This window comes from Antechinus flavipes, chromosome 2 (genome assembly GCF_016432865.1).
Source record: "Antechinus flavipes isolate AdamAnt ecotype Samford, QLD, Australia chromosome 2, AdamAnt_v2, whole genome shotgun sequence".
In the NCBI taxonomy this organism is placed as follows: Eukaryota; Metazoa; Chordata; class Mammalia; order Dasyuromorphia; family Dasyuridae; genus Antechinus; species Antechinus flavipes.
Window position 1 is genome coordinate 370,988,460 of NC_067399.1, and position 24,889 is coordinate 371,013,348.

Sequence of the window (24,889 nt, forward strand, 5' to 3'; positions counted from 1 at the left end):
GTAATGGGACCATACTCTATTAATATATATGCTTGGAGAAAGAATGGCCCCCGCCTGCTCTTTGTGCAAGTCCTGATGTGTTGTATAGGAAATGACGTTTTTGGTGAGTGGAAGCAGCGGGGTGGAAAGGGAAGCGGAGAGACTGCTGGCTGGTGTCTTGACACAGCTGCTCACATTGCTATCTTGACCGCTCTTCACCTCCAATCCCCCTCTGCTAGCTGGCTGCCTGTCTGCCCATATTGCTATCGCAATCCTTCTTCACCTCTTCATTTCAATAAAGATTGAAGATTTTCCCTTAACCTGAATTCCTGATTCTGGCTGATTTTAAATACGCGGTCATCACAGCATACTACTCCTCATTTCTTATAGTACAATAGTATACCATCACATATACTGCAAGTTGTTCAGCCATTCCCCCGATTTGCCTCAATTTCTAATTCTTTGTCACCACAAAAAGAGCTACTATAATTATGTATATATAGGTCCTTAAAAAAAAATTCTCTTTGGGACATAGATATATTGCTGGATCAACAGATATGAATATTTTATAGCCTTTTGAGTATAGCTCCAAATTGTTTTCCAGAATGATTAGATCCATTTTCAACTTCACTAACAGTTGCATTAACATCCCAATTTTCCCACATCCCCCTCAACATTTTGTCATTTTCCTTCTCTATCAAATTAGTCGATCAGATAGTGTAACATGGTACCCTCAGAGTTGTTTTAGTTTACATTTCTCTAATAAAAAAGTGATTTAGAACATTTTTTAATATGATTACAGATAACTCTGATTTCATCTGGAAACTGCCAACTGACATCCTTTGACCATTTACCAATTGGGGAGCAACTTCAATTCTTCTAAATTTGACTCAGGGCAGGGGTTCTTAACCTTAACTTGTTACCCTGGGGCAAGGGCCATGGACCCCTTTTGGCATTATGTAAAACCTCTAGATCCCTCCAAATAATATTTTAAATGCATAAAACAAAAATATATAAGATTAAAAAGGAAATCAATTAAAGATATGTATTTTCTCATTCCCAGGATAATACACTATGACCAAGTAGGATTTATACCAGGAATGCAGGGCTGGTTCAATATTAGGAAAACTATTAGCATAATTGACTATATCAATAACCAAACAAACAAAAACCATATGATCATCTCAATAGATGCAGAAAAAACATTTGATAAAATCCAACATCCATTCCTAATAAAAACACTTGAGAAGACAGGAATAAATGGACTTTTCTTTAAAATAGTCAGGAGCATATATTTAAAACCATCAATAAGCATCATATGCAATGGGGAAAAACTGGAACCTTTCCCAGTAAGATCTGGAGTGAAGCAAGGTTGCCCACTATCACCATTATTATTCAATATTGTTTTAGAAACACTAGCCTCTGCAATAAGAGTCGAGAAAGAGATTAAAGGAATTAGAGTAGGCAATGAGGAAACCAAATTATCACTCTTTGCAGATGATATGATGGTGTACCTAGAGAACCCCAGAGATTCTACTAAAAAGCTATTAGAAATAATTCATAACTTTAGCAAAGTAGCAGGATACAAAATAAATCCCCATAAAAGCTCAGCATTTTTATACATCACCAACAAAATCCATAGCAAGAGAGACAAAGAGAAATTCCATTTAAAATAACTGTCAACAGCATAAAATATTTGGGAATCTATCTATCAAAGGAAAGTCAGGAATTATATGAGCAAAATTACAAAAAACTTTCCACACAAATAAAGTCAGACTTAAATAATTGGAAAAATATTAAATGCTCTTGGATAGGCCGAGCGAAGATGACAATACTCCCTAAATTAATCTATTTATTTAATGCTATACCAATCAGAGTTCCAAGAAAATATTTTAATGATCTAGAAAAAATAACAACAAAATTCATATGGAACAATAAAAGGTTGAGAATCTCAAGGGAATTAATGAAAAAAAAAATCAAATGAAGGTGGCCTAGCTGTACCTGATCTAAAACTATATTATAAAGCAGCAGTCACCAAAACCATTTGGTATTGGCTAAGAAATAGATTAGTTGATCAGTGATATAGGTTAGGTTCACAAGACAGAATAGTCAACTATAGCAATCTAGTGTTTGACAAACCCAAAGATCCTAACTTTTGGGATAAGAATTCATTATTTGATAAAAACTGCTGGGATAACTGGAAATTAGCATGGCAGAAATTAGGCATGGACCCACACTTAACACCGTATATCTTATCTTGATAAGATCAAAATGGGTCCATGATTTAGGCATAAAGAATGAGATTATAAATAAATTAGAGGAACATAGGATAGTTTATCTCTCAGTTGTGTAGGAGAAAGAAATTTGTGACCAAAGATGAACTAGAGACCATTACTAATCACAAAATAGAAAATTTTGATTATATCAAATTAAAAAGCCTTTGTACAAACAAAAATATGCAAACAAGATTAGAAGGGAAGCAACAAACTGGGAAAACATCTTCAGAGTTAAAGGTTCTGATAAAGGCCTCATTTCCAAAATATATACAGAATTGACTCAAATTTATAAGAAATCAAGCCATTCTCCAATTGATAAATGGTCAAAGGATATGAACAGACAATTTTCAGATGATGAAATTGAAACTATTACCACTCATATGAAAGTGTTCCAAATCACTATTGATCAGAAAAATGCAAATTAAGACAACTCTGAGATACCACTACACATCTGTCAGATTGGCTAAGATAACAGGAAAAAATGATGAATGTTGGAGGGGATGTGGGAAAACTGGGACACTGATGCATTGTTGGTGGAATTGTGAATGAATCCAACCATTCTGGAGAGCAATCTGGAATTATGCCCAAAAAGTTATCAAACTGTGCATAACCTTTGATCCAGCAGTGTTACTTCTGGGCTTATATCCCAAGGAGATACTAAAGAAGGGAAAGGGACCTATATGTGCCAAGATGTTTGTGGCAGCCCTGTTTGTAGTGGCTAGAAACTGGAAATTGAATGGATGCCCATCAATTGGAGAATGGTTGGGTAAATTGTGGTATATGAATGTTATGGACTATTATTGTTCTATAAGAAATGACCAGCAGAATTAATTCAGAGAGGCTTGGAGAGACTTACATGAACTGATGCTGAGTGAAATGAGCAGAACCAGGAGATCATTATACATGGCAACAATGATACTATATGAGGATGTATTCTGATAGAAGTGGATTTCTTTGACAAAGAGACCTAACTCAGTTTCAATTGATCAATGATGGACAGAAGCAGCTACCACCCAAAGAAAGAACACTGGGAAATAAATGTAAACTATTTGCATTTTTGTTTTTCTTCCCGGGTTATTTTTACCTTCTGAATCCAATTCTCCCTGTCCAACAAGAGAACTATTCAGTTCTGCATACATATATTGTATCAAAGATATACTGCAACATATTGAACATATATAGGACTGCTTGCCATCTAGGGGAGAGGGTGGAGGGAGGGAGGAGAAAAATCAGAAGTGAGTGCAAGGGATAATGTTATAAAAAATTACCCTGGCATGGGTTCTGTCAATAAAAAGTTATTATAAAATTAAAAAAAAAAAGATATGTATTTTTCCATTTAAGTTCATAGATCTCCTGAAATTAATGGATTCTTTTATAGGTGTGTGGACTACAAGTTTATACATGGCTGAAGTGGACTAGAGAAGTAGGTTGTGTGGGAAAAGAGTAAGTTAAGTAACTAGCAGGTTGGGGTGTTTGAATGAGTATATTGAATAAATATTGAAGTACTATAATATGAGAGGTGTTGGGAAGGAAAGACTGAGGTAGGCACTGGACTCATTGAGGAAAGATGGGGAATGTCTGAAGTTAGGTGACAATAGCTGCTAGAATTATGAATGAATGATAGATGGATTGAATGAACCTCAAAGGAAAAAAAGTTACTTAATACTAGTGGTGTGTAATGTTCTGGTTAGCTCTCTGGAGGTCCTCCAAATGGGTCCTGGTCTCAGCAGAATAATCACCACAAGAATAATCAGGAATAAAGTCCAAAGTCTTTATTATCTCCTTCATAGTCTGTCTTCTTTGCCTGGGGCCGGGCTGGCTTTCTGGGGGACCTCCAAATGAGCCTTGGTTTTAGTGGAGAAGTGAAGGAGACAGGACAGCCACCAAGAGGGTCTTTGTCTTAGAGTCTGGCCTTCAGCCTCCAGTCTTCTGTCTTCTATCTATCTCCGAGTCTGTCCTCCCTCCCAGATCTCTTAGCTCTTATATACTCAATTATAAGCACATCGTCATAGGTGTCAACTTGTAGAACTAAGTACTAAGTACATGTAAACTAGAGAATCATTATCTCAATTCCACTAAGTTAACATCTAGTTGTAGGATTAAATCAATCATATGGAACTAGAGAACTATTAATCATCATGCTAAACTAGATAAATGTTGTCTTATAAATTCCTTTGAGTTAACACCTTCTCCAGAGATCTGGTCCTCTACTGTGGTGGGTAGAGAACTCAAAGATGGCAATGGGGGGCGTAATCCAACTCTCCCATCTCAACCAGTAAGTTGAAGAAGTGAACTTGTAGTCAGTGCTGCAACTGGAGAGAGCAACAATCAACTGCATAAGAATACTTTCAACAACAATTCTGACAAAGTTCATCAACCTTTGATTGTCAGAAAGTTTTCCCTCATTCTCTTTAACAATTCAACTGTTTTTTCTAAATCTGATCTTTGGGGATAGAACAAATTTAATTCTACCTCCTGATGACAATCCTGCAAATGCTTAATGCTACTATGATATGTGACCATCATATGGTATGATTTTGAAGTGCTGCACATCCTATTCACCTTTTTTCAGGATGCGCTGCTGCTAGTCAATGTTCATCCTAAAACAGAGCACCCAGAACTAAACAGAAAACTACAAATATAGTCTGTTCAGAATAAAGCACAGAGACCCTGGGTACAATTCATCTCAACATACTCATAGAAAACATTAAATTTTTTGGCTATCATATTTCAGTGTTGATTCACATACTGAAGTTGCAGCTTTATGAAAGACTAAGATTTTTTTCAAGGGGAACAGCACTTTTTTTTTTTTTTTTTGGCCAAAACTACTCCTCCTCTTTATCCTGTTGCTGCCCCCTCTTCATAGATCTAGTACCTGGAAAGTTTCTGAGCTTCATTATGCTTTTTTTTTTTTTTCACTTGATTTTTCCCAATGTCCTATGAGATAGTATTGGACTCTGTCATCAAACATGTTATTCATCTTCTTATATTTGTGCTAAATACAACTTTTATAAGTATGCTTTCTATGCCATTACTTAAGTTGCTGGGGGGGAAAAAAGATTAGCACAGATCGCAAAATTACTGTATATATCTAGCCATTCAACAAAATCTGAATCCACTTATGTATATTTATCCATTTTTATCTTTTCCACAAGGATAGCACGAGAGGCTTGGTCCAAACTTGAAAATAGCTAACACACTGGATAGCAGAATCAAGATCCCCTCCCCCCCCAAAAAAAAAATCTCAACTATCTAGAATGATGGACTAAATCAGATAAGGTCAAGAAGCAACAGTATAGTCAAAAGAATGATGGATTTGCAGTCATAAGGGCTGGGTTTGAGCCTTGCTTCTGCCACCAACTCTATGTGTGATATTAGAAAAATCACTTTCACCTCTGGACCTGATATTTCTCCTTTATAAAATGACAGGTAGGGGCTAGATGGCCTTCCAAGTCTAAATCTATGATCTGAAGACAAAATTTAATAAAGGAAAAATAAAGTCCTATTTTAAAAAAATCACCGTTAGAAAGTTCTATACTTTTTTAAAAAATTTACTTTTATAACTGAGATGAACAAGTCATCTACTAAAATGAAAAAGAAAAATTTGAGGGGTTTTAGGAAGTTTAATATAAGTTAATAGTATGATAGAGCAGCCACCAAGTTCCTATTTTGATACCTTATTGTGGTGTAAACAGAATATATACTGCTGCATACATTTAAGGGTTTTGTGTATGGTCCCACTAACCAAGTGCATCTGTTTTCTGAGAAGCAAACTGGTCAACTAAAGAGAAGCAAACCAGGTTGGCCACCTGATAATATATGTGTTTTTACTATGGCAACTTATCAAATAAAGAAACATTTTAAATGGTACTCTATTGTTACTGCAATGACAGTCAGGAAAGGAGAAAGAACGTGCTAGAAGAATCACAGCCCACAATTTGTTGAGTATGTTATAGTATAGATTCCTTTTATATATGAAAGTAGATTGCCTCTCTTTCAACTCTCAAATTCTGTGATTGTTATAGAAAGGTTTTATATGAGCAATGTATCCATACCATCAGTTTTTGTAGTAGCAAAGATTAGAATCAAAGTAAGTATCTATCAAGTGGGAAACTGCTAAATAAATTTTGGCACACAAATGTAATGGAATATTATTTTACTGCAACCTCTCTTTAAGCTTCCTTTAATTACTCCAGCCAATTCCTCATCAACAACAACAAATTCTACCATTTCCAGGTAGGATTTTTTCTTAAGAAGTTGCGTTCTTGGGTCAATTTTCTTCTTCACTACAACTGTATGAGTTATACATACCGTGTTTCCCTGATAATAAGACACTGTCTTATTAATTTTTTGACAGAAAAACACCAGAGGGCTTATTTTCAGGGGAGGGCTTATTTTAATGAACATTGACAGCAATTTTAATTTTAAAAAAAGAGTTCTTTTATCCTCCATCATGCCCCCTCACTCCCGCTTACATACCGGGTTTTTATGTTGTCCTGTCTCAGCTCCTCCACGGCACTGCTCTCAATTGCGCCAGCAAGCAAATCACTGGGGAAGAACAGGATGACACACTCACTGCTGCAGCTCTGATTGGATGCAGCTCAGAGTGCGGCATGCGTTTCACTGGGCCGAGGGGGGGGGGGGGAACGGTGCATACAGAGGGTACCGTAATGTAGCGTGTAGCGCAGGGGATCACCTTCACTACAGCAGCAATCTCAATAGGGCTTATTTTCTGGGGAGGGCTTATTTTAGAGGAATCTTACACAGTAAGGGGAGGGCTTATTTTCGGGACAGGTCTTATTATCGGGGAAACACAGTATGTGTGTACACTCTACCAAAACAGCTGTATGTCAATGAAACAGGGAATACAAAAGTCTCCAAAGAATTAAAAATTAGTATTATCACACAGGGATGTGGAGTGGAACATGGTGGAAAAAGCAGGATTACAGAAAGATAGTTGTAACATATCATTAAGGAATGTGTGATTTAAAAAAAAAAAAAAAAAGAGGCTGGGACATGGTGAGCAAGGATAGACAGACACCAGGACACTTTACTTTCACCTTCATGATGTCAAAAGAAAAGTGAAAGCCTTTACCACTCTGGGTGGTTCTATTTTGGCAAATTTATGGGAGAATCACACAGGAGGCAGAGACATGAGCTGAGCTGCAACCTGCATAAGATAAGACCATAAGACCATTGAAGTATTTAAGTCTGTCAACTGAAAAAGTCAACATGACCTTTAGCTGGATTTAAAAAGGCAGTGTCAGGAAGTGAGAGAGATTATGTGCACTAGCCAGATAAAATCCAGACTACTATGTGCTGTGTTTTAGAAAAGACAGGCAAGTCAGCTGCTTAAAATCTAGGCTTCTCAATCTGGAATTATGCCCAAAAAGTTATCAAACTGTGCATACCCTTTGATCCAGCAGTACTACTACTGGGCTTATACCCCAAAGAGATATTAAAGAAGGGAAAGGGACCTGTATGTGCCAAAATGTTTGTGGCAGCCCTGTTTGTAGTGGCTAGAAGCTGGAAAATGAATGGATGCCCATCAATTGGAGAATGGCTGGGTAAATTGTGGTATATGAATGTTATGGAATATTATTGTTCTGTAAGGAATGACCAGCAGGATGAATACAGAGAGGCTTGGAGAGACCTACATGAACTGATGCTAAGTGAAATGAACAGAACCAGGAGATCATTATACACTTCGACAACAATATTGCATGAGGATGTATTCTGATGGAAGTGGATTTCTTTGACAAAGAGACCTAACTGAGTTTCAATGGATAAATGATGGACAGAAGCAGCTACACCCAAAGAAAGAACACTGGGAAACGAATATGAACTATTTGCATTTTTGATTTTCTTCCCGAGTTATTTTTACCTTCTGAATCCAATTCTCCCTGTGCAACAAGAGAACTGTTCAGTTCTGCAAACATATATTGTATCTAGGATATATTGCAACATATCTAACATATATAGGACTGCTTGCCATCTAGGGGAGGGGGCGGAGGGAGGGAGGGGAAAAATCGAAACAGAAGCAAGTGCAAGGGTTAATGTTGTAAAAAATTACCCTGGCATGGATTCTGTCAATATAAAGTTATTATTAAATAAAATTAAATTTAAAAAAATCTAGGCTTCTATTCCTTATGTGTAAAATGAGGAACTAGGGCTAAAAGACTTCAAAGATCCTTTCTAACTTTAAAAGGGGGAAATTAATTCTAGAAAGTAAAAGAGTTAGATAAAGGAACCAGGAGAAGTTGGCATGGAGGAGTGTTAAGGGGAGGACTCAGGAAGGGGGGAAATAAATGAGGGTACCTTTGGAAGTATTGGAAGGGGTATTTCTCCAGTGGAAGAAGCATTCCAATTGTTCTTCTTGGTCTCAGAGGACACAATCAGAGGCAATTTAGGTGGAAGCTACAGAAAGACTGAAAATGGATAAAGGAGCTGAAAGGAAGATAGAAAAGAAGCAAACAGGTAGGAAAAGCATCCAGAGGGCAAAGAGTCACAAAAAACAGGGGGAAAGAGAAAATCTAGGAAGAAGTGGTGAATAACAATATCAAAATCTACAGAGAGGACATCTTACTAGATGAGGACTTTGAAATGGCTATCAGATTTAGCAGTTCAGAAATCACCAATAATCTTTAAAAGGATAGTTTCAGTAGAATACTGAGGTTAGAAGCCAAATGCAAAAGGTTGAAAGAGTGAGTGGTAAGATAGCAGAAGCATTAAGACTAGATATTTTTGCTTTTCTGTCATAGTATGAAAATATATAGAAAAAAATGGTTCTTCAGCTCTGTGGCACAAAAAAACCCCACCGTTGTGTAAGTCTACCTCCTTACCACACAACTGCAAATGTCTGCAGAATAACATTATTCTTGACACTTTTCCAAATAAAAATACTGCATAAACGTGTATTATTCATAATCCCAGACATGTCAACTGAATAGTTAGTATGTCGTTTTAACATGCAGTTGCACAGCTGGAGAGAACTATAAATAGCATCCTTTAGTTAGCATTTCAATGTTGAAGACTGTAATAGTATAGTTAAATAAGGCCATAGCTATACTGTACCCAAGACAATATAAGGGCATTTGAGAAGGCAAGGGACAGTAAATTACTGAAGCTATTCAACAGTGAAACTTCTTCCCCTATGTGACAAGCATGAGTCCTTCAAGAAACTGGTATGATTTTTGCTTTTATACACTAATGTTCTCTAAGACTATTCACTTACTTTGCAAATTATTCACTTACTTTGTAAATATGAGTTCTTGCTCTGAAGAGGGCCCAAGTTTGAATGAGAACTCTAGCAAAATCAGTAGAGATCTGTCACCATAACTAGAATTATATACAAGTTAAACAGTCTCCTGATATAAGAAAGAGGGAGGTGAAGTTGCTATTACTATACTCTGCCTCTGCTCCAAAAGTTATTTAGTCCTCAAAATTTCAGTCAGCGCAATGTAATGGAAAATACATCATTGGGTAAAGGATATGAACAAACAATTTTGAAGAGAAGAATGTAAGAAGCAAGTTCCATATTCTCAAAGAGCTATAAAACTGTGCATACCATTGATTTAGCAGTGTTTCTACTAGGTCTGTATCCTAAAGAAATCATAAAAGAGAGAAATGGACCTACATGTACAAAAAATATTGGTAGCAGCCCTTTTTTGTAGTGGCAAGAAACTGGAAATTGAGTGGATGCCTTCAGTTGGAAAATGGTTGAATAAGTTATGGTACATGAATGTTATGGAATAGTATTGTGCTATAAAAAATAATCAGCAGGATGATTTTAGAGAGGCCCAGAGAGTCTTACATGGAAAGACTCAACTGATGCTGAGTGAAGTGAATAGAACCAAGAGAACACAGTACATAGTAACAAGACTGCTCCATGATCATCAACTGTGATGGACTTGGCTCTCAATAATTTGGTGGTTCAAGGTAATTCTAATAGATTTGGGATGGAAACTGTCAACTGAATTCAGAGAGAGAACTATGGAGACTGAATATGGATCGAAGCATAGTTTTTTCATCTTTTTGTTGTTGTTTGTTTGCTTATAGTTTTTTCCCCTTAAACATGTGGGTTTTTTTCCCCCTTTTGATCTGATTTTAGTTGAACAACATGACAAATACGGAAATATATTTAAGAGAATTGCTCATATTTGACCCATATCAGATTGCTTCCTCTCTCGGATAGGGGAGACATAAGGAAGGGAAGGTGAAAAATTTGGAAAACAATGTTTTAAAAAAGTAAATGCTGGAAAAGTCATTCCTTATAGAGAGATGACAGTCTCAGGATGCACAATGAGACATACTTTTTGGATATGGTTTCTTAGAGAATTTATTTTGTTTGGATATGTAAATCAGTTAAAATGGTTTGGGGTTTTTTATTTGGAGGTGGGCAGGGTGGAGGAGGGCAGATTATTCATCTGAAATAATAAAATTAAATTTTAAAAATTAAAAAAATAGAAAAGACCTTGTCAAGAAATAGATGGCTTTTGGGGGGCAGGAAAGGGAGAAATAAAGAGGGGAATCTAAGGATATAAAATAAAAGATAGCAATAAAATTTTTAAAAAGAGTACATATGTACAAGAAAATTCATTCTTTTAATTAGCCTCCTTACAAAAGAAATAAGGGTACCCTTTCAAAAAGAAAAAATGCTGAAAATTACCTTTGCATATAAATGGAAAAATAAAATACTATTTTAAAAAAAGAAACAAATTCCAAATCATTAACTAGAAAAATATACATTAAGCCAACTCAAGTCGGATACCTCACTATAAATAATATCAAATTTTAATACATACCAAACTAGCACTTTTTATGGTGGTTAAAAAATGGAAATAAAGCATCTATCATCTATGGAATAACTGAACAAATTGTGGCATATGAATGTAGTGGAACATTATGATTTCACTAATATAAAAAACTCAAAGGAAGGAAATTCTCCCTACCGATACTACAATTTATCATCCAAATTACAGTCTGAAACTTGCTTGTTGTTGTTCAATAATTTTAGTTTCCTCTAATTCCTCCTGACCCTATTCAGGATTTTCTTGGCAAAGATACTTAAGTGGTTTGCCATTTCCTTCTCCAGCTCATTTTATAGTAGAAAAATTGAGTCAAACAAGGTTAAGTGACTTGCCTAAGTCACATAGCTAATAAGTATGTGAGGCTACATTTAAATTCAGGAAGATGAATCTTTCTAACTAGAGGCCCAATGCTTTATCCACTGGACCACCTAGCCATCTCAAGGAACTGAGAGATTAAGTACTTGATCAGGATCATAGCCAATGTGTCAGGCTTGGCCAAAGCTTCCTGTCTTTAAGATCAGCTCTCAATCTGCTATACCACACTGCTTTTCGGTACTGCATTTCTATACTTTAAATATCGTATCTTCAACAGACAATCAGTGAATCGATTTATTTATATGGCAACAAAAGCCAAGCATACATCAAGCACAATACTGAGTTGTGGCAGAGAAATAAGAAATGGGGAGTGGGGGTGGGAATTGAACCCATAAAAACATTTGAAAGAGACTGGTTGAAACCACTAGAAATACTTCTTCCAGAGTTGAAGGTGGTTTCAAAACACAATGGGAGATAATGAAATCTATTCTGATCAATTCTTTTACAAAAACATTTCATGTATCTTGACTTTCCCCTCAAACACAGACACACCTGAAATTAGCCAGCAATATATTAGGAAGAGATCCAAACTTGTGCCTCAAGTTAAGAATTTTTCTATCGAGGAGCTCTTAGGTACTAACTTTTCATATGATATAATAAATTCTATAAAACAGCAGAGTAAAGGACTACTCAAACCTAAGAGTCCTTATATATAGTCCCTAGACTAAAAATAACTAATTGTTTTCAGATTGTGGTTAATTATGTCTCCAGAGAAAAGGGACATGAAGGAGAGTAGAGAGCTGACAAAATATCACATCCAAATCCCCTTTCTCCTTTTGCCCTCCCAATAGACTTGAGGCAATATTCAGCTCTGCCCCTATATATCATGGATGATGAGCACACACACGATGGGGTCCTGGTCAAGGGCATAACTATATACACACCCTCCTCACATCCCAAGTCAAACAGCTGCAATCTGACCATTTATTCTTCCTCTGCAGCCAGTTGACTCAAAGAGGGCCTGGCCCTTTAAGGTGTGACAAACATGCGAAGATTTAGGAAATCACGAATAAAGAAGCCCTGGCTTAGGCACTTTGGTTCTAATGGACACACACGGCTCTCACCCCCATTCTATAAACTACACACCAAGGTTCAGTGACACAGACGAGGGCTAAAGGGCACTTCCCCTGCCCCTCCACCCCCAGATGCCAGCATAAGTGTGACACCCCTTCCCCTCAAGCCTAGCTTAAAAACAAACTCTCTCCAAGGCCGGGTGAGCGGAGCCAGAGAGAAGTAGTGGTTCAGTAATAAGTCGGCGTCCCTCTTCCCATCAGTCCCGGGATCAGTGACTTTGACACACGTCGGGGGTCAGCTACCCATCAGACTCAGTGCCAGACCAGTTGGAGTTCAGTGATATTCTTGACCCCTCCCCCACAAGCCAAGGCTCAGAGGCAGACTCTTGCGTCTGGGCTCCGCAATACTCTCTGGGACCCTCCCCCACGGGGCCCGGGTTCAGAGACGTTCTCTCTGCCTCTCTTGCCCACTGGCCGGGGCTCAGTGACAGACATGCGTCGGGGCTCAGTGACTGTCTGCCACTCCCATCAGGCCGAGGCTCAGTGACACAGAGACACGCGTCGGGGTTTAGTGACATACACATACACAGAGACACACGTTGAGGTTCGTTGACACCCTCTCCCCGGGTCCCGGCGCAGTGACACCAGCGTCGCTTCCGTGGGTACAGCTGAGTTACGGCGGACCCGCGGACTCGCCAGGCCTCCTTCCCACCTCGGGGGCCCCAGGCCCGCCCACTGACACCCCGGTTACCCGGCTCTGCGTGGAGTCCCCGGGCTCTGCTCCCCTTTCCGGCCCTGGCCGGCAACCGTGGAAAGCGAAGCCGCGGCGGGGCAGATAGAGGACCCCCTGCCTCCAGCCCACCCGTGTAACCGCCGCGGCTGCCGCCATCCGCGTCCCCTCGATCCAGCCTCGACTGCGCCGCTTTACGGCAGTCTCGTAAAATGGCGGCTGCGGAGGAGGAGCCGGAGAAGGAGCAGGAGCCGGAGAGCAGAGGACCGACTATGTACTCGCCCAGAGAGGACCAGCTGGCGGTAGAAGCGGCTGGAGCATCAGGAGAGTCAGCTGCCACGGGGCCTACGCTCATCTGGCAGCCTGGACCGCCCTCGCCTGGTGATTCGGCGCAATCTCGACGCACCTCCCCCCGGCTTCCCGAGGACTCGGGGCGGAGCGACTTCTCTCCAGGCCGCGGGTGTGTAGGGGCCCTTCCGGGGCTGGGAGGTGCCCGACCTGCGGAAGGCTTGGGGGCGGAGGGAGGCGGAGGAGGAAAAAGAGGTGGAGAGAGTAGAGGAAGAGGAAGAAGCCTGGCTGAGGCTGTGTGAGGTGGCCGGGCCGTGGGAAATGGCGACGGTCGGACAGGTGAGGGGCAGTATGGGAGCGGGCAGCTGAGCGAAACGGGACGCTTTCTTTTCAGTATCCGACTTGAGGTGATAAGAGCGAGAGTAAGAGACCCCATAGAGGTGACTGACCGCTCCCTGCAGCCCATCCAGGGCGCCATAGAAGGGTATGTATCCCTCTCATGAGACCTTTCCTCGTCCCCAAAATGGGACCCCCTCGGCGCCCTCCGCTGCATCCCCTTTTCCCGCTTCCGCCTAGTCCTCTTCTCCCCTTAGTCTCACAGGCCATTCTCTCTTTTCATCGATTGCTCAGACTCCCAAGGCTAGTCCCTCCTCTTTTTATTCTCTCCGCGCTCTTAGACGCTGAGTATCTTTTCATTCCCCTAGTCCTGGAGGTCCCCCTTTTCTCCCATGCCTTTAGAATCTGGGCCCCGCTTTCCTTCTATGCTCTCTGAGGCCAGACCCTCTTTTCCCCCACGCCCTCAGAAACTGGATCCCTCTAACCTCAAATTTACTAGGGCGGGACCTCAGCATTTAGGGAGGGGGCGTCTCATCATCATCACAGCTGCTTCTCTAGTAGCCCTTCCCCACATGGAGCCCATGCTTCCCCGAGGTTTCCTCCCTCCTACTGCCTCCTATTCCCTCCACCCCTCAACGCGATCCACTCCCTTACTGACGTGGAAGGGAACAGGGACATCGATTTTTACCTGACTCTTCGGGAGCTCAGCTTGGAGCCTCAGGAAGGCCCGTGGCCTCCCCTCCCCCATGGCCGACCCTATTGTGAGGTCAGGGCCAAGTCAAGGGCTGAGATGCCCTGGAAGCCCGGCAGCCCTGCCCAGGAAGCCAAGCCATAGAAGGTGGCCGAAGTGGCCAGTCCCCTGAGCCCGTGCTCCTTTAAGAACAACTAGCTGGAGCAGGGTGATACAGGATGTACCCTTGGGTTTTGACACCTAACCCATAAAGGGACTCCTCCGTCTTAACAACTTCTGGAAGCAAACACAGGGGCCTGGCCAGTTACAACACTGCTCAGCAATTTAACATCATTTCTTTGCTTCTGAGTAACTTGAAGAGACCATTGACGGGGTAACACCAAGAACTCAAGGTGGGAGGTGGCACCTGGTCCAAATCCTCATTCACTTCTGTGTCCCTAAAATTTTGTTTTTAATATATACATATGGATATATATTCATATGGCCTTTGCCAAAAGGCAGTTTTGAGAATAGCATTTGTGAGTGAAGTTCTTTATCAATAGGTAGAGCAGAGGAATACCATCAATCACTTGTCTTTAAATCATTCTGGATTCTTGTATTGGAGGGATGTTCATCCAGATTGAGTAGCAGTACTCTGGCCCATATGGACCTTATATGGAGTAAAGAGGGAAATAGCTAAGTCATGGGATGTGGAGCTAGATGGGATCTAGGAAAATAGTTCACATAGTCTGCCTTTTCTCTCTTGCATTTTATAGATGAGAAAATTGAATAATGAAACCCAGAGAAGGAAGTGGAAGTAACTTGCCTAAAGACTTAGAACTGGGTAATAAGTAGCAGTCCCCAAAGTCCAGTTCTTCTTCAGTTCTGTCTTCACATATTGCCAGCCTTTTCACTAGTACTGAATGTCTCAGGCTTGATATATCCCTATAACACTCTTTATGGAATACTTCCCAGATCTCTAATGGAGAGGTTTTTGAGATTTTGGAGTGAATGCAGAAAGAAAATAGAAAATCTGTAGATTAAGGAATGATTCTGAGGAATGAGGACTTAACAAGTCTCTTGTAGATGTTTGATTTTTGTTTTCTTGGGGGTGGGAGTGTGGAAAGAAAGGGGTAAGATTTCTCTGGTATCCTTGCTTAAATAACCTAATTCTTATTGTTAGATTTACTTTCTTGCAAAAAAAGGAGGCTATGAATGAGTAGGTCAGAGAAAGTGAAAGCCAGTTATCTGTTTTCTATTTTTCAACCGTTAAACTTTTTAATATTACATAAAACAAAAGGAAAGGCCAATTTGATAGTTTAAAAAAACTTTTAAAGAATATAGAAGAGTAATGATGTTAATTCCAAGCTATTTGCAATCTACTTTTTTAATAGATTGTGTTGTAGTTATTTATTGCAGTTGAGGATAATTGAGATATATATGTCCAATGCCACAGAATCCAAGTCTTCTTGGTTTTGGTCTCATAGTATATAATGTATATAATTGTTTTTCTAATTTTAGTTATTTGAGTAGTTTGATAATTCTTACTTTGCTCTCTCCTAATGGCATGAAAAATTTCAAAGACAAAATTGGCAGGCTCTGCCAAGCAGGAATGGTTTTCAGTATGTACCCAGTGATAGACACTCCACTTGTTATCTGAAGAACATTTTGGGTAGATTCAGGTTGGTCTCAGGATGATGAATTTTGGATCTTCAATGATTTTAGATTTTCTACTTAATCAAGGAAGGGATTATGTTGGTGAAGGAATAGCTATCTATAGCCATAGTTATGGATCCTTGAAAATGTACTATTGTGAAATGTAGCCTAAGATTTAGGCAATTTTTGAAATAGAAAGCTAACATAATACTACCATGTAAAGAATAATGTGGAAGAAATGAAATTATATTAAATGTCAACTTCCTGTTCAATAATTATGTTAAAATAGCTAATCACTCTTTCTTTTTTTAGCTCTTGTGGAATTGAAACAAATAAAAGTATGGATATGGGAAATCAACATCCTGCTATGTGTAGGCTTCAGGAAATACAAAAGGAAGTCAAGAGTATTGAACAGCAAGTAATTGGCTTCAGTGGTCTTTCAGATGACAAGAACTATAAGAAGCTGGAGAGGATTCTGACTAAACAACTTTTTGAAGTCGACTCTGTAGATACTGAAGGAAAGGGGGATATTCAACAAGCCAGAAAAAGAGTTGCTCAAGACATAGAGCGCCTTCTCAAAGAACTGGAGCAGAATGCAAACCACCCACACCGGATAGAGATAGAGAATATTTTTAAGGAAGCTCAGTTACTTGTCAAGGAAGAAATTGCTCCACTCTGTAGTGGAGATAACCGGGTAACAGATGAATTTGAAGAAGCCATCCAAGATGTCATACTGAGACTGACACATGTAAAAACTGGAGGGAAAATCTCTTTGCGAAAAGCAAGATATCACACATTGACCAGAATATGTGCAGTTCAAGAGATTATTGAAGATTCCATGAAGAGGCAGCCTTCCTTGCCACTTTCTGAAGATGCACATCCTTCTGTCTCCAAAATAAACTCTGTTATGTGCGAAGTGAACAAAGCCAGAGGGACTCTTATTGCTCTTTTAATGGGAGTAAATAACAGTGAGACTTGCAAGCACTTGTCCTGTGTGCTCTCAGGGTTGATTGCTGATCTGGATGCTTTAGATGTTTGTGGACGTACAGAAATAAGAAATTATAGGAAGGAAGTAGTAGAAGATATCAACAAATTATTGAAATATTTGGATTTAGAAGAAGAAGCAGATTCTACTTATGCATTTGACCTGGGACAGAATCAATCCATTTTAAAAATAGAAGGGGTCCTCAAGAAAATGAGAGAAGTAAAGAATGAACTTCTTAAAGCACAAAATCCTTCTGATTTATACCTGGGATCAAAGACAGAATTGCAGGGTTTAATTGGACAGTTGGATGAAGTGGACCTTGGAAAGAACCCATGTATTCGAGAAGCAAGAAGAAGAGCTGTAATAGAAGTGCAAACACTTATGACTTTTATTGACTTGAAAGAAGCTCTTGAGAAAAGAAAGCAGGGGGTTGCTGAGGAACACCCATCCCACAAAGCCATCTGGAATGTTCTTGGAAGCTTGTCTGAGATCTTGAGAGAAGTTCTTTCATTTGATGGAAATAGAACTGATAAGACCTATATAAGGCTGGAGGAACTCCTCACAAAGCAACTGTTAGCACTAGATGCTGTGGATCCTGAAGGAGAGGAGAAATGCAAAGCTGCCAGAAAACAAGCTGTGAAGCTTGCACAGAATATTCTCAGCTATCTTGACTTGAAATCAGATGAATGGGAATACTAAGATACCAGAGGTCACACATTTGATATTGCTTGTTTTGCACTTTATGTAGATTTCTATATATTTATATAGAGCTCTTTCAGTCTACTGAGGCATATATGATTTAAACATGCATATTTCAATACCAGTATTTGTTTATGACCCCTGACTTGAGCAGATTATATATCTACCATTTTTCATGGTGCAAAAATAGATGTATTTACAACCCATTAGCATTTCCATTTGGGTTGTATTATCTGTATGATGTGTATTTTTATTATTCTGGAAAAAAAAAAGTTGTGTTAGAAGCAGAATTTGTAAGAATTGATCTATTTTTTAAATGGATAGTGCAAAAGTAAAAAATGCAGATGTTTTGAAATCCAGATAGCCGCCTTACTCAGTACTGGAAATAATTATGAAAATGAGAAATAGATTAACTTGATTAATCCTGATAAGATTAAAATCCAAACACTAGAGCAGCACAAATTTTTTAATATGCTAAATAAAAGCAAAAAGGAAAACTAATTTTTTAAAATTTAGAAATGTTGATTTGTTTTTCCATTTTAGTATTTGTTGTTTAAAGACCTTTTTTTTTTCTTTTTTGGTAAAACTTTGTGTTTAAAATAATATCTTTTTCCCTGTGCTATGCATGGGGGACAACGAGGTGGTCAACAAATTATTTCCCTTTTTTTCTAATGAAATTATGAAACTAATAGCAAAAAAGGGGAAAGTTATAGATTGTATTGAAGAGGAGATAAAAGTTCTCCAATACTTTTAAGTTTTTGTCTTTTTTTTTTTTTAAACTTTGTATGTTAAATCTGAGTTGAACGCTAGTAATTTGTATGAATTTAGTTAAGTTTTTGATCTTGGTTGGGGGAAGAAAAAACTTGTGGAGACTAGAAATGAGTAACTTGCTGTCAATGGCAAGTTATGCTAAGAGTCAGAAAACATATATAGTATGTAATGGTTTTTTCTTCCATCTGACAGTCAAGGTTATGTAATGGATAAATTTGTTAAATAAACCTGTTATTTGGCAACAAATAATTGCAAAACAGCCACTGAAGTAGATTTCCCTTGACTTGTCATTATAAGAAATTAATTGCCACTGGAAAAGAGATGCCAGCATTTTAAGCACCAAACTAAAAAAGGAAAAAGGCTTTGAAATAGGGTTACTTGGGTAGTCATTAGATTGCTGGGAGTAATTTTATTTACATGTTGAAGCTTTTTTTAAATTCTGAAATAGACATTAAAATAATTGGAATGCTTGAAAGTTTTCATAAGATTCCATAAGTATTTTTTCTAAATTTGATTCTGTTGTCTTGCCAGCCGATTCAAAAGAATTTCTGAAAAATGAAGTGCCTTTTTAGCATCTTAAAAGTAGTATCATCCTTATAGGTTCCCATATTCTATATGGGATAGCCAGATATTTCTATAATATTTCCCTCAGAAGATATTTAAAACCTATTAGGCTATATAGTTTGGACTATATGTTAATATTATTTCAAATGTTTTTGTTGTTTGAATTAGGAAAAAAACTGTTGGCAAAGGAAAAATTTTAATAAAAGTACCACTCTAAACAAGTGGTTAGCTTTTGTTTTTGGTGATTTTACAAAAAGATCGTTGGCTGTCTTTAACTTGGGTCATTTATTTTTTCCATTTTGTCAGCATTATATAATAGGAACCTGGAAACCAGATGCAGAAGCAATCTGTATATGATAGCTTCTTTGCCCCAGTGTTCCCCAGCCTATCATAATATTGCTTTTAGTTTGTGTTTTCATTTTTTTCCATCGTTGCCTCACTGACTTTTTTAATGGATCATTTTAAACTTTAAAGGGATTATAATCCCTGATCTACAATATTGCCTGCTAATTGAATGTGACATTTTCAACCTCTGAGAAATAAGATGTGACATGATATATTTCTATCACCCCAGTTTTATTTTAATTTTGCATTGTGTCTTAAAAGGGAGGGGGGGGTTATTCAAGATTTAAATATATCCACTGATCTTTAGAATATAGCATTTTTTTCATGCAATTTTTTTTCTAAAACTATTTCCCAAATCTTATTAAAGAAATAATCTCATTTAAAGCTTTTAGTATAAGGTACTCTGTGTATATATGGTGCTGAATTTGCCACTTGATTGAAATTGATCACGGAATTATTTTGTCCATCAAAACTTTGAGAGCTATCTTGGTTGTTGGGAGAAAAACTGAAAGTGATCTGTTTGGTTAGTGTTTAAGCATGCTTTATTTATATTAACCTATTCCTTCTTGCCAAGGACTCTTTCTATTGTACTTACTGGTATAATGAAATCTAGTAGCATACAGGTTAGTTTTTCTATTTTACTTACTGGAAACTGGTTTGGGTTGGAATGGAATTTGCAAGTTGGCTCATTATACTATATTTTAATAATTTTTGCATGAAGAAATATTGTAAACTAAGAACAAAATATTAAAAAAAAAAAAAAAAAAAAAGGTATGGCCTGTACTTGTACTTGTGTTACTGAATAGTCTTAAGATATTTACATATTGTATTTAATCTGTGTTCATAACTAGAATGGCCAGAGGGTGTTTCTTTTCTTTAGCTTTTTTAGATCTTTTATTCAACTAAGTTAAAATGACCCAGACCACAAGGAAGTAGTTATTAGAAATAAATATATTTACCAAATAGAATTTAAATGAAATGCTTTAATTTTGTTAAAAGTGACGTGGTACAATGTATTTGAAGTAGTGGCAATACAACATACATTTTGTGTGTTTAAAAAAATTGTGAAATAATTTGTGGGGAAAGGGGAGGTTTCCATTTGTCATTTTCTGCATTTTTTTGTGCAGGTTTGTGATTGTCTTAAGTTTATTCTGCAAATTTAGGATTTTCTTGGGAGTCATTTAAGCATTCAAATGACCAGATCTTTCTTTTTTCTTTAAAAAAAAATCCATTGGGAAATACTTGTTAAATGTATAACTATACATAAGTATTTGTACAGTGTTTTATTTCCTACTTCTTCTTGACTGTATAATAAATATGTCAAGATAGTTTAAAATTGTTTTGAATTATAAGTATTCATACATGCTTAATTACTAATGAAATAAAATCTCTCAGTTTATCTTTGGAATGGAAGAAATGGAAGAAGGGCATAAGCTAATCTAAGATGTGTGTTTTTTGTTATGATGACTAATTGCACTTAAAAAATTTTGTTCAGCATGATTATACCCTCATTAATAGTGATTCCTCTGTTAACAAATGTTTTGCAAACAAAGATCCTTTTTAGTAAAGTTGATTCAAGTGGGGAAGGAGTGTAAGCCTGTTGTAACTGCACTTCATTCCCTGGGATTGGAGGACATCCTTCCTTGGCCAAAATCATGTTCTTTCTCTTGGATGGGAGTTGGAAGCTGTTGTCCTTCTAATAGAAAAGTAGGCATATACTTTGGCAAAGAGGAAGATCGGCAACTATCTTAATGTCAAAGAAGGGAGGGGGGGGGGAGGAAGGGAAGTTATGTTCTAATATTATATAATTCTACCATCTCATACTGTTAATTTCAATGAAATAAGCATTCTTTTCACAAATGGAGGTATGACTATTTTGATCCTTTTAAGTCCTTCTCTTGGGTACATTCGAGGTTCTTTGTATTTCGGGTTCTTGAACTATCCAAGTATGGTACTTTAGCATACTAAGGTATATAAAATTGGAGGGCTGAATGCATGTTTGCAGTAACTATGTAATATTTGCAGATATCTGCATCTATTATATAGCATTTTTATTGCTATCTTTAAGTGATTTCCTGGTGGTTGTTTTTTTTTCCCCTCTTCTCTGTTTTCCAGGTGACTCAGACCAGAAAAACAAAGGCAGCTTGTTTCAGCCATGCAAATTTAGAATGGGCCCATCAACCTAAAGAAATTAGTACAGGTGGAAAAGAAATCACACTTTGTGAAGAGTTAAGAATTTTAATAAAAATGGAAAATTTTACTCCCCCCAACCCCTATGCTGCTTTGAAGCTATTGAGACTTGACCTCATTTAGATCATAGCATGTAGAAGCTTAGAAGGAACCCTAGAAATCTCTTCCAAACCCTCACTGTGACTATTGACTATTGGTCAATTCAACAAAGATTTATGTATGGTTTGGGAGTCCAAAGAATGACACCTCAAGGAATATAGACAGAAAAGCCATACATATTCAAACAGGTAAATAATACATGGAAAAATGAATGTCTTATATTAGTTATGAATTGTTTTTTAATCTTTATTCTGGGTGTCATTCTTTAGTCCAAGGTTTCTTATCCTTTTTTATGGCCTGAATCCTTTTGGTAGTGTAGTGAATCCTATGGGACCTTTTCTCAGAAAAATGTTTTTAAATGCAAAAAATAAAACACATGGTATAACCAAGGAAATAAATTCTATTGAAATTGTCGTCAAAAAAAATTATTTGAAGTTCACAAGTGCTAGGTTAATAACCACTGCTCTAACCCTTTGTCTTTATGACTTTGACTTCTATTCTTCTTAAGTTGGAGGGCAGATAGGAGTAGGAGTACATGTCCATAAGGGTTTCTTAAAATAATTTCATGTGATATAACTGGTTGCTGGATGATATAGGAAGACAAAAACTATATCGATGCTGTTATGTTGAAAATTCATTATACATTATTTTAAAATATATAAAATTCTGTAGTATTTTATCATGATATAGAAGTAACCTTAAATGTCTTCAACCCACAAAGCTCTATCAGCTCCTGATAAACTGAAGAGGTTAAAGTAGTCCACTGAGAGGAACATCTGGCCTCTAAGCAACAACCAGCTTATTCCAAAGAGGCTCAGCTCTAGAATATGAGTCTTTTGGCAACAAATCACTAAGCTTAAGCATAGATGGGACAAAAAGTAATGAGGCAGATGAAATTATAATTGAAGCATGCTAGAAAAAGTTGTAGATTGTTTTACTAAAATTTTAAATTGCCTTAAAATAAGATCCAGAATACTAAATTTGAACTAAAAATTCTGTTATACTTACAATCCTGTTGTCCATGAGAATGAGGGTATAGTTTTCTTATATCATCTTAGGGATCTCTAAAAGCCTTTATTTTCCCCAGGCTTTATGTGACTTCTAGAGAGGCTGGCCAACTTGCTCTAAAAATGTTGATATATTAAAGGCATCAATGTCTTAGCTAGAGTGATTGACCTTAGCTCCTGACTACTACTGTTTGTCTTAAATAATGAAATGGACAAGTATGTCTCAGTACATAATAGCTATAGTGTGATGCATTTCCTACATCTTTCTGAATACGTTAGTTTTGGTCTATAAGCTTGCTTTTTGATTTTTGAGATACACAAGCCTTGCGTATATTTGGATAGTGTTCTGCCATGAAGATGGGCTATAACTTGAAGACTTAACATGATAACTTCCCTCATGTTTATACAGCACTTTAAAGACTTTTCTTTGCTCAACGTAACTCTGGTACAAAGTTATCTCCATTTTGCAGATGATGAAACAAGCACTGAAGTTGTGACTCACCGTTGTTCACACAGCTAATAAGAGCTGTGATGCAAACCTAGGACTCTTCACTACAAGTTCAGCATTCCACTGGGCCCCATTGCATCTCCCATGTGATGTAGGATACAACCTCAAAGTTGAAAAGACTTCAGAGGCCATTTAGTACAACCCATACTTGAATAGGAATACCCATTCATCTAACCTCAGCTGGAAGACCTCTAGCAATGGGGATCCCACTCTAACAAGAGCTGTTCAAAAGTGGTAAGGCTACCAAAGTGGTAACGTGTTTTATTATATTGAACCTAAATCTCCCTTCTCTCTCCCCATAACTACTACTCTTCATCTGTGAAATGTGGGAGCCAAATCTGATCTGTAATATGTTCTTTGGGTCTAAATCCTGTCCTGTTAAATGAGACAGTCACAGAATGTTAGATCTGAAAAGGGATCTTAGCTTTGAATATATTTCCCTTAACCTCACTCCCTCACCTCATTTTATAGCTGAGGAAAAAACTAAAAGGGAAATCAGTGTATTTTACCCCTAAATATTAAAGGCATTTTTTTTGTTTTGTTTCCTGATCAAAATCCTTTAAGGGGATTAAAAACATTTAAAAACATTCATTTTATTAAGCAAAGTACTGCCCCTAATTTCATGGAATTTATATACTATAGTAAGAGAATGAGGCATAAACATTAAGTGACTGGTACATAACATTACATGATTTAAGTCTTACATAGCTCATTTAAAGCAACGTCATTGTATATCATAAGGACTTGGGTAATACTTTATGGGAAAGTCTTGAAAACCACCCTAGAGAGACAAGTAACTATTATTATGCCTTGCTTAACTCTTATCAAGTTCAATTTTAACTTATTAAATGTCAACTTTGTGCAAGATATTGTTCTGAACATTGGTGAAACATAGACTATGAGAGTAAGGAAAAGTGCAAAGATATCTAGACAAGTTGCAATGAGAAATGAGGTGAGAGATCATCTTTCCCTAGATGGCTAGAGGAATTCAGGCAAGGATAATACCTCGAAGGAGCTTCACAGTAGAAAAAGCAGTCTGTCCAGATAAGTTAGTAAAGATGTAGATAAAAGAATAGGGTAGAATAACACAAAGGATCTCAACTGAATTCACAATATTTGAAGGGGAATAGTATGGGATAAGATTTAACACAGGTGAGTAGAGACATAATCCTGAATACTGGAGTTGGATTTATATAGTGGGCAGGAAGGGACAATTGAAAGTTTTTAAATAGGTGATGACAAAATCAGAACTATTCATTCTTAGGAGACTTATGCAGGCATTTATTTGTAGGATGCAGAGACTGAAAGCAGAAAAACCACTTAGGGAGCCTATTGCAATAGGAGAGAAGTGCTGGGATTCGATTATAGTGGGAATGGTGAATAAAGAGCCAAAGGGAGAGAGGTATTTGGAAGGGAGAACTAACAATTTGGCTGGAGTAAAGATTAGGGCAGAATCAAAAGAGACTAAACTTTCCACCTTTGATGACCAGGAGAGTGATGTTAACATTGGCAAAACAAGATACGGGGAGGGCCGGTTGAGGACACTGGACTTATTATCCTTACAATCCTTTCTAGCTTTGACATCCTG

General features: G+C 37.7%; 2 protein-coding genes across 9 annotated transcripts in view; one reads left to right on the forward strand and one right to left on the reverse strand.

Annotated features, from left to right (window-relative positions):
* The window catches only part of LOC127549878 (cytochrome c oxidase assembly factor 8), a 35,898-nt gene extending 21,304 nt beyond the window's left edge, over positions 1 to 14,594 (reverse strand). For 3 of the 6 annotated variants that reach the window (XM_051978302.1, XM_051978301.1, XM_051978300.1), the window contains exon 1: positions 13,205 to 13,459. In XM_051978302.1, the coding sequence (XP_051834262.1) occupies positions 13,205 to 13,342 (138 nt within the window). In that variant the 5' untranslated portion in view covers positions 13,343 to 13,459. The other 3 variants (XM_051978303.1, XM_051978305.1, XM_051978304.1) reach the window with 3 other exon arrangements.
* BAG5 (BAG cochaperone 5) lies at positions 13,556 to 21,767 on the forward strand. 3 transcript variants are annotated; one of them, XM_051978299.1, is made up of 4 exons: positions 13,556 to 13,643; positions 13,866 to 13,955; positions 16,446 to 17,827; positions 21,613 to 21,767. In XM_051978299.1, the coding sequence occupies exon 3, from the start codon at positions 16,474 to 16,476 to the stop codon at positions 17,815 to 17,817; it is 1,344 nt and encodes a 447-aa protein (XP_051834259.1). In that variant the 5' UTR covers positions 13,556 to 13,643; positions 13,866 to 13,955; positions 16,446 to 16,473; the 3' UTR covers positions 17,818 to 17,827; positions 21,613 to 21,767. The 3 variants fall into 3 exon arrangements, with proteins under 3 accessions (XP_051834259.1, XP_051834258.1, XP_051834257.1); XM_051978298.1 differs by lacking the exons at positions 13,556 to 13,643; positions 13,866 to 13,955 and adding an exon at positions 13,717 to 13,810; XM_051978297.1 differs by lacking the exons at positions 13,556 to 13,643; positions 13,866 to 13,955 and adding an exon at positions 14,664 to 14,890.
* The last annotated feature ends 3,122 nt before the right edge of the window (positions 21,768 to 24,889 follow it).

Bases quoted from the DNA above. Each gene is read 5' to 3' on its own strand.
- BAG5 (XM_051978299.1), top strand. From the start codon at position 16,474: ATGGATATGGGAAATCAACATCCTGCTATGTGTAGGCTTCAGGAAATA.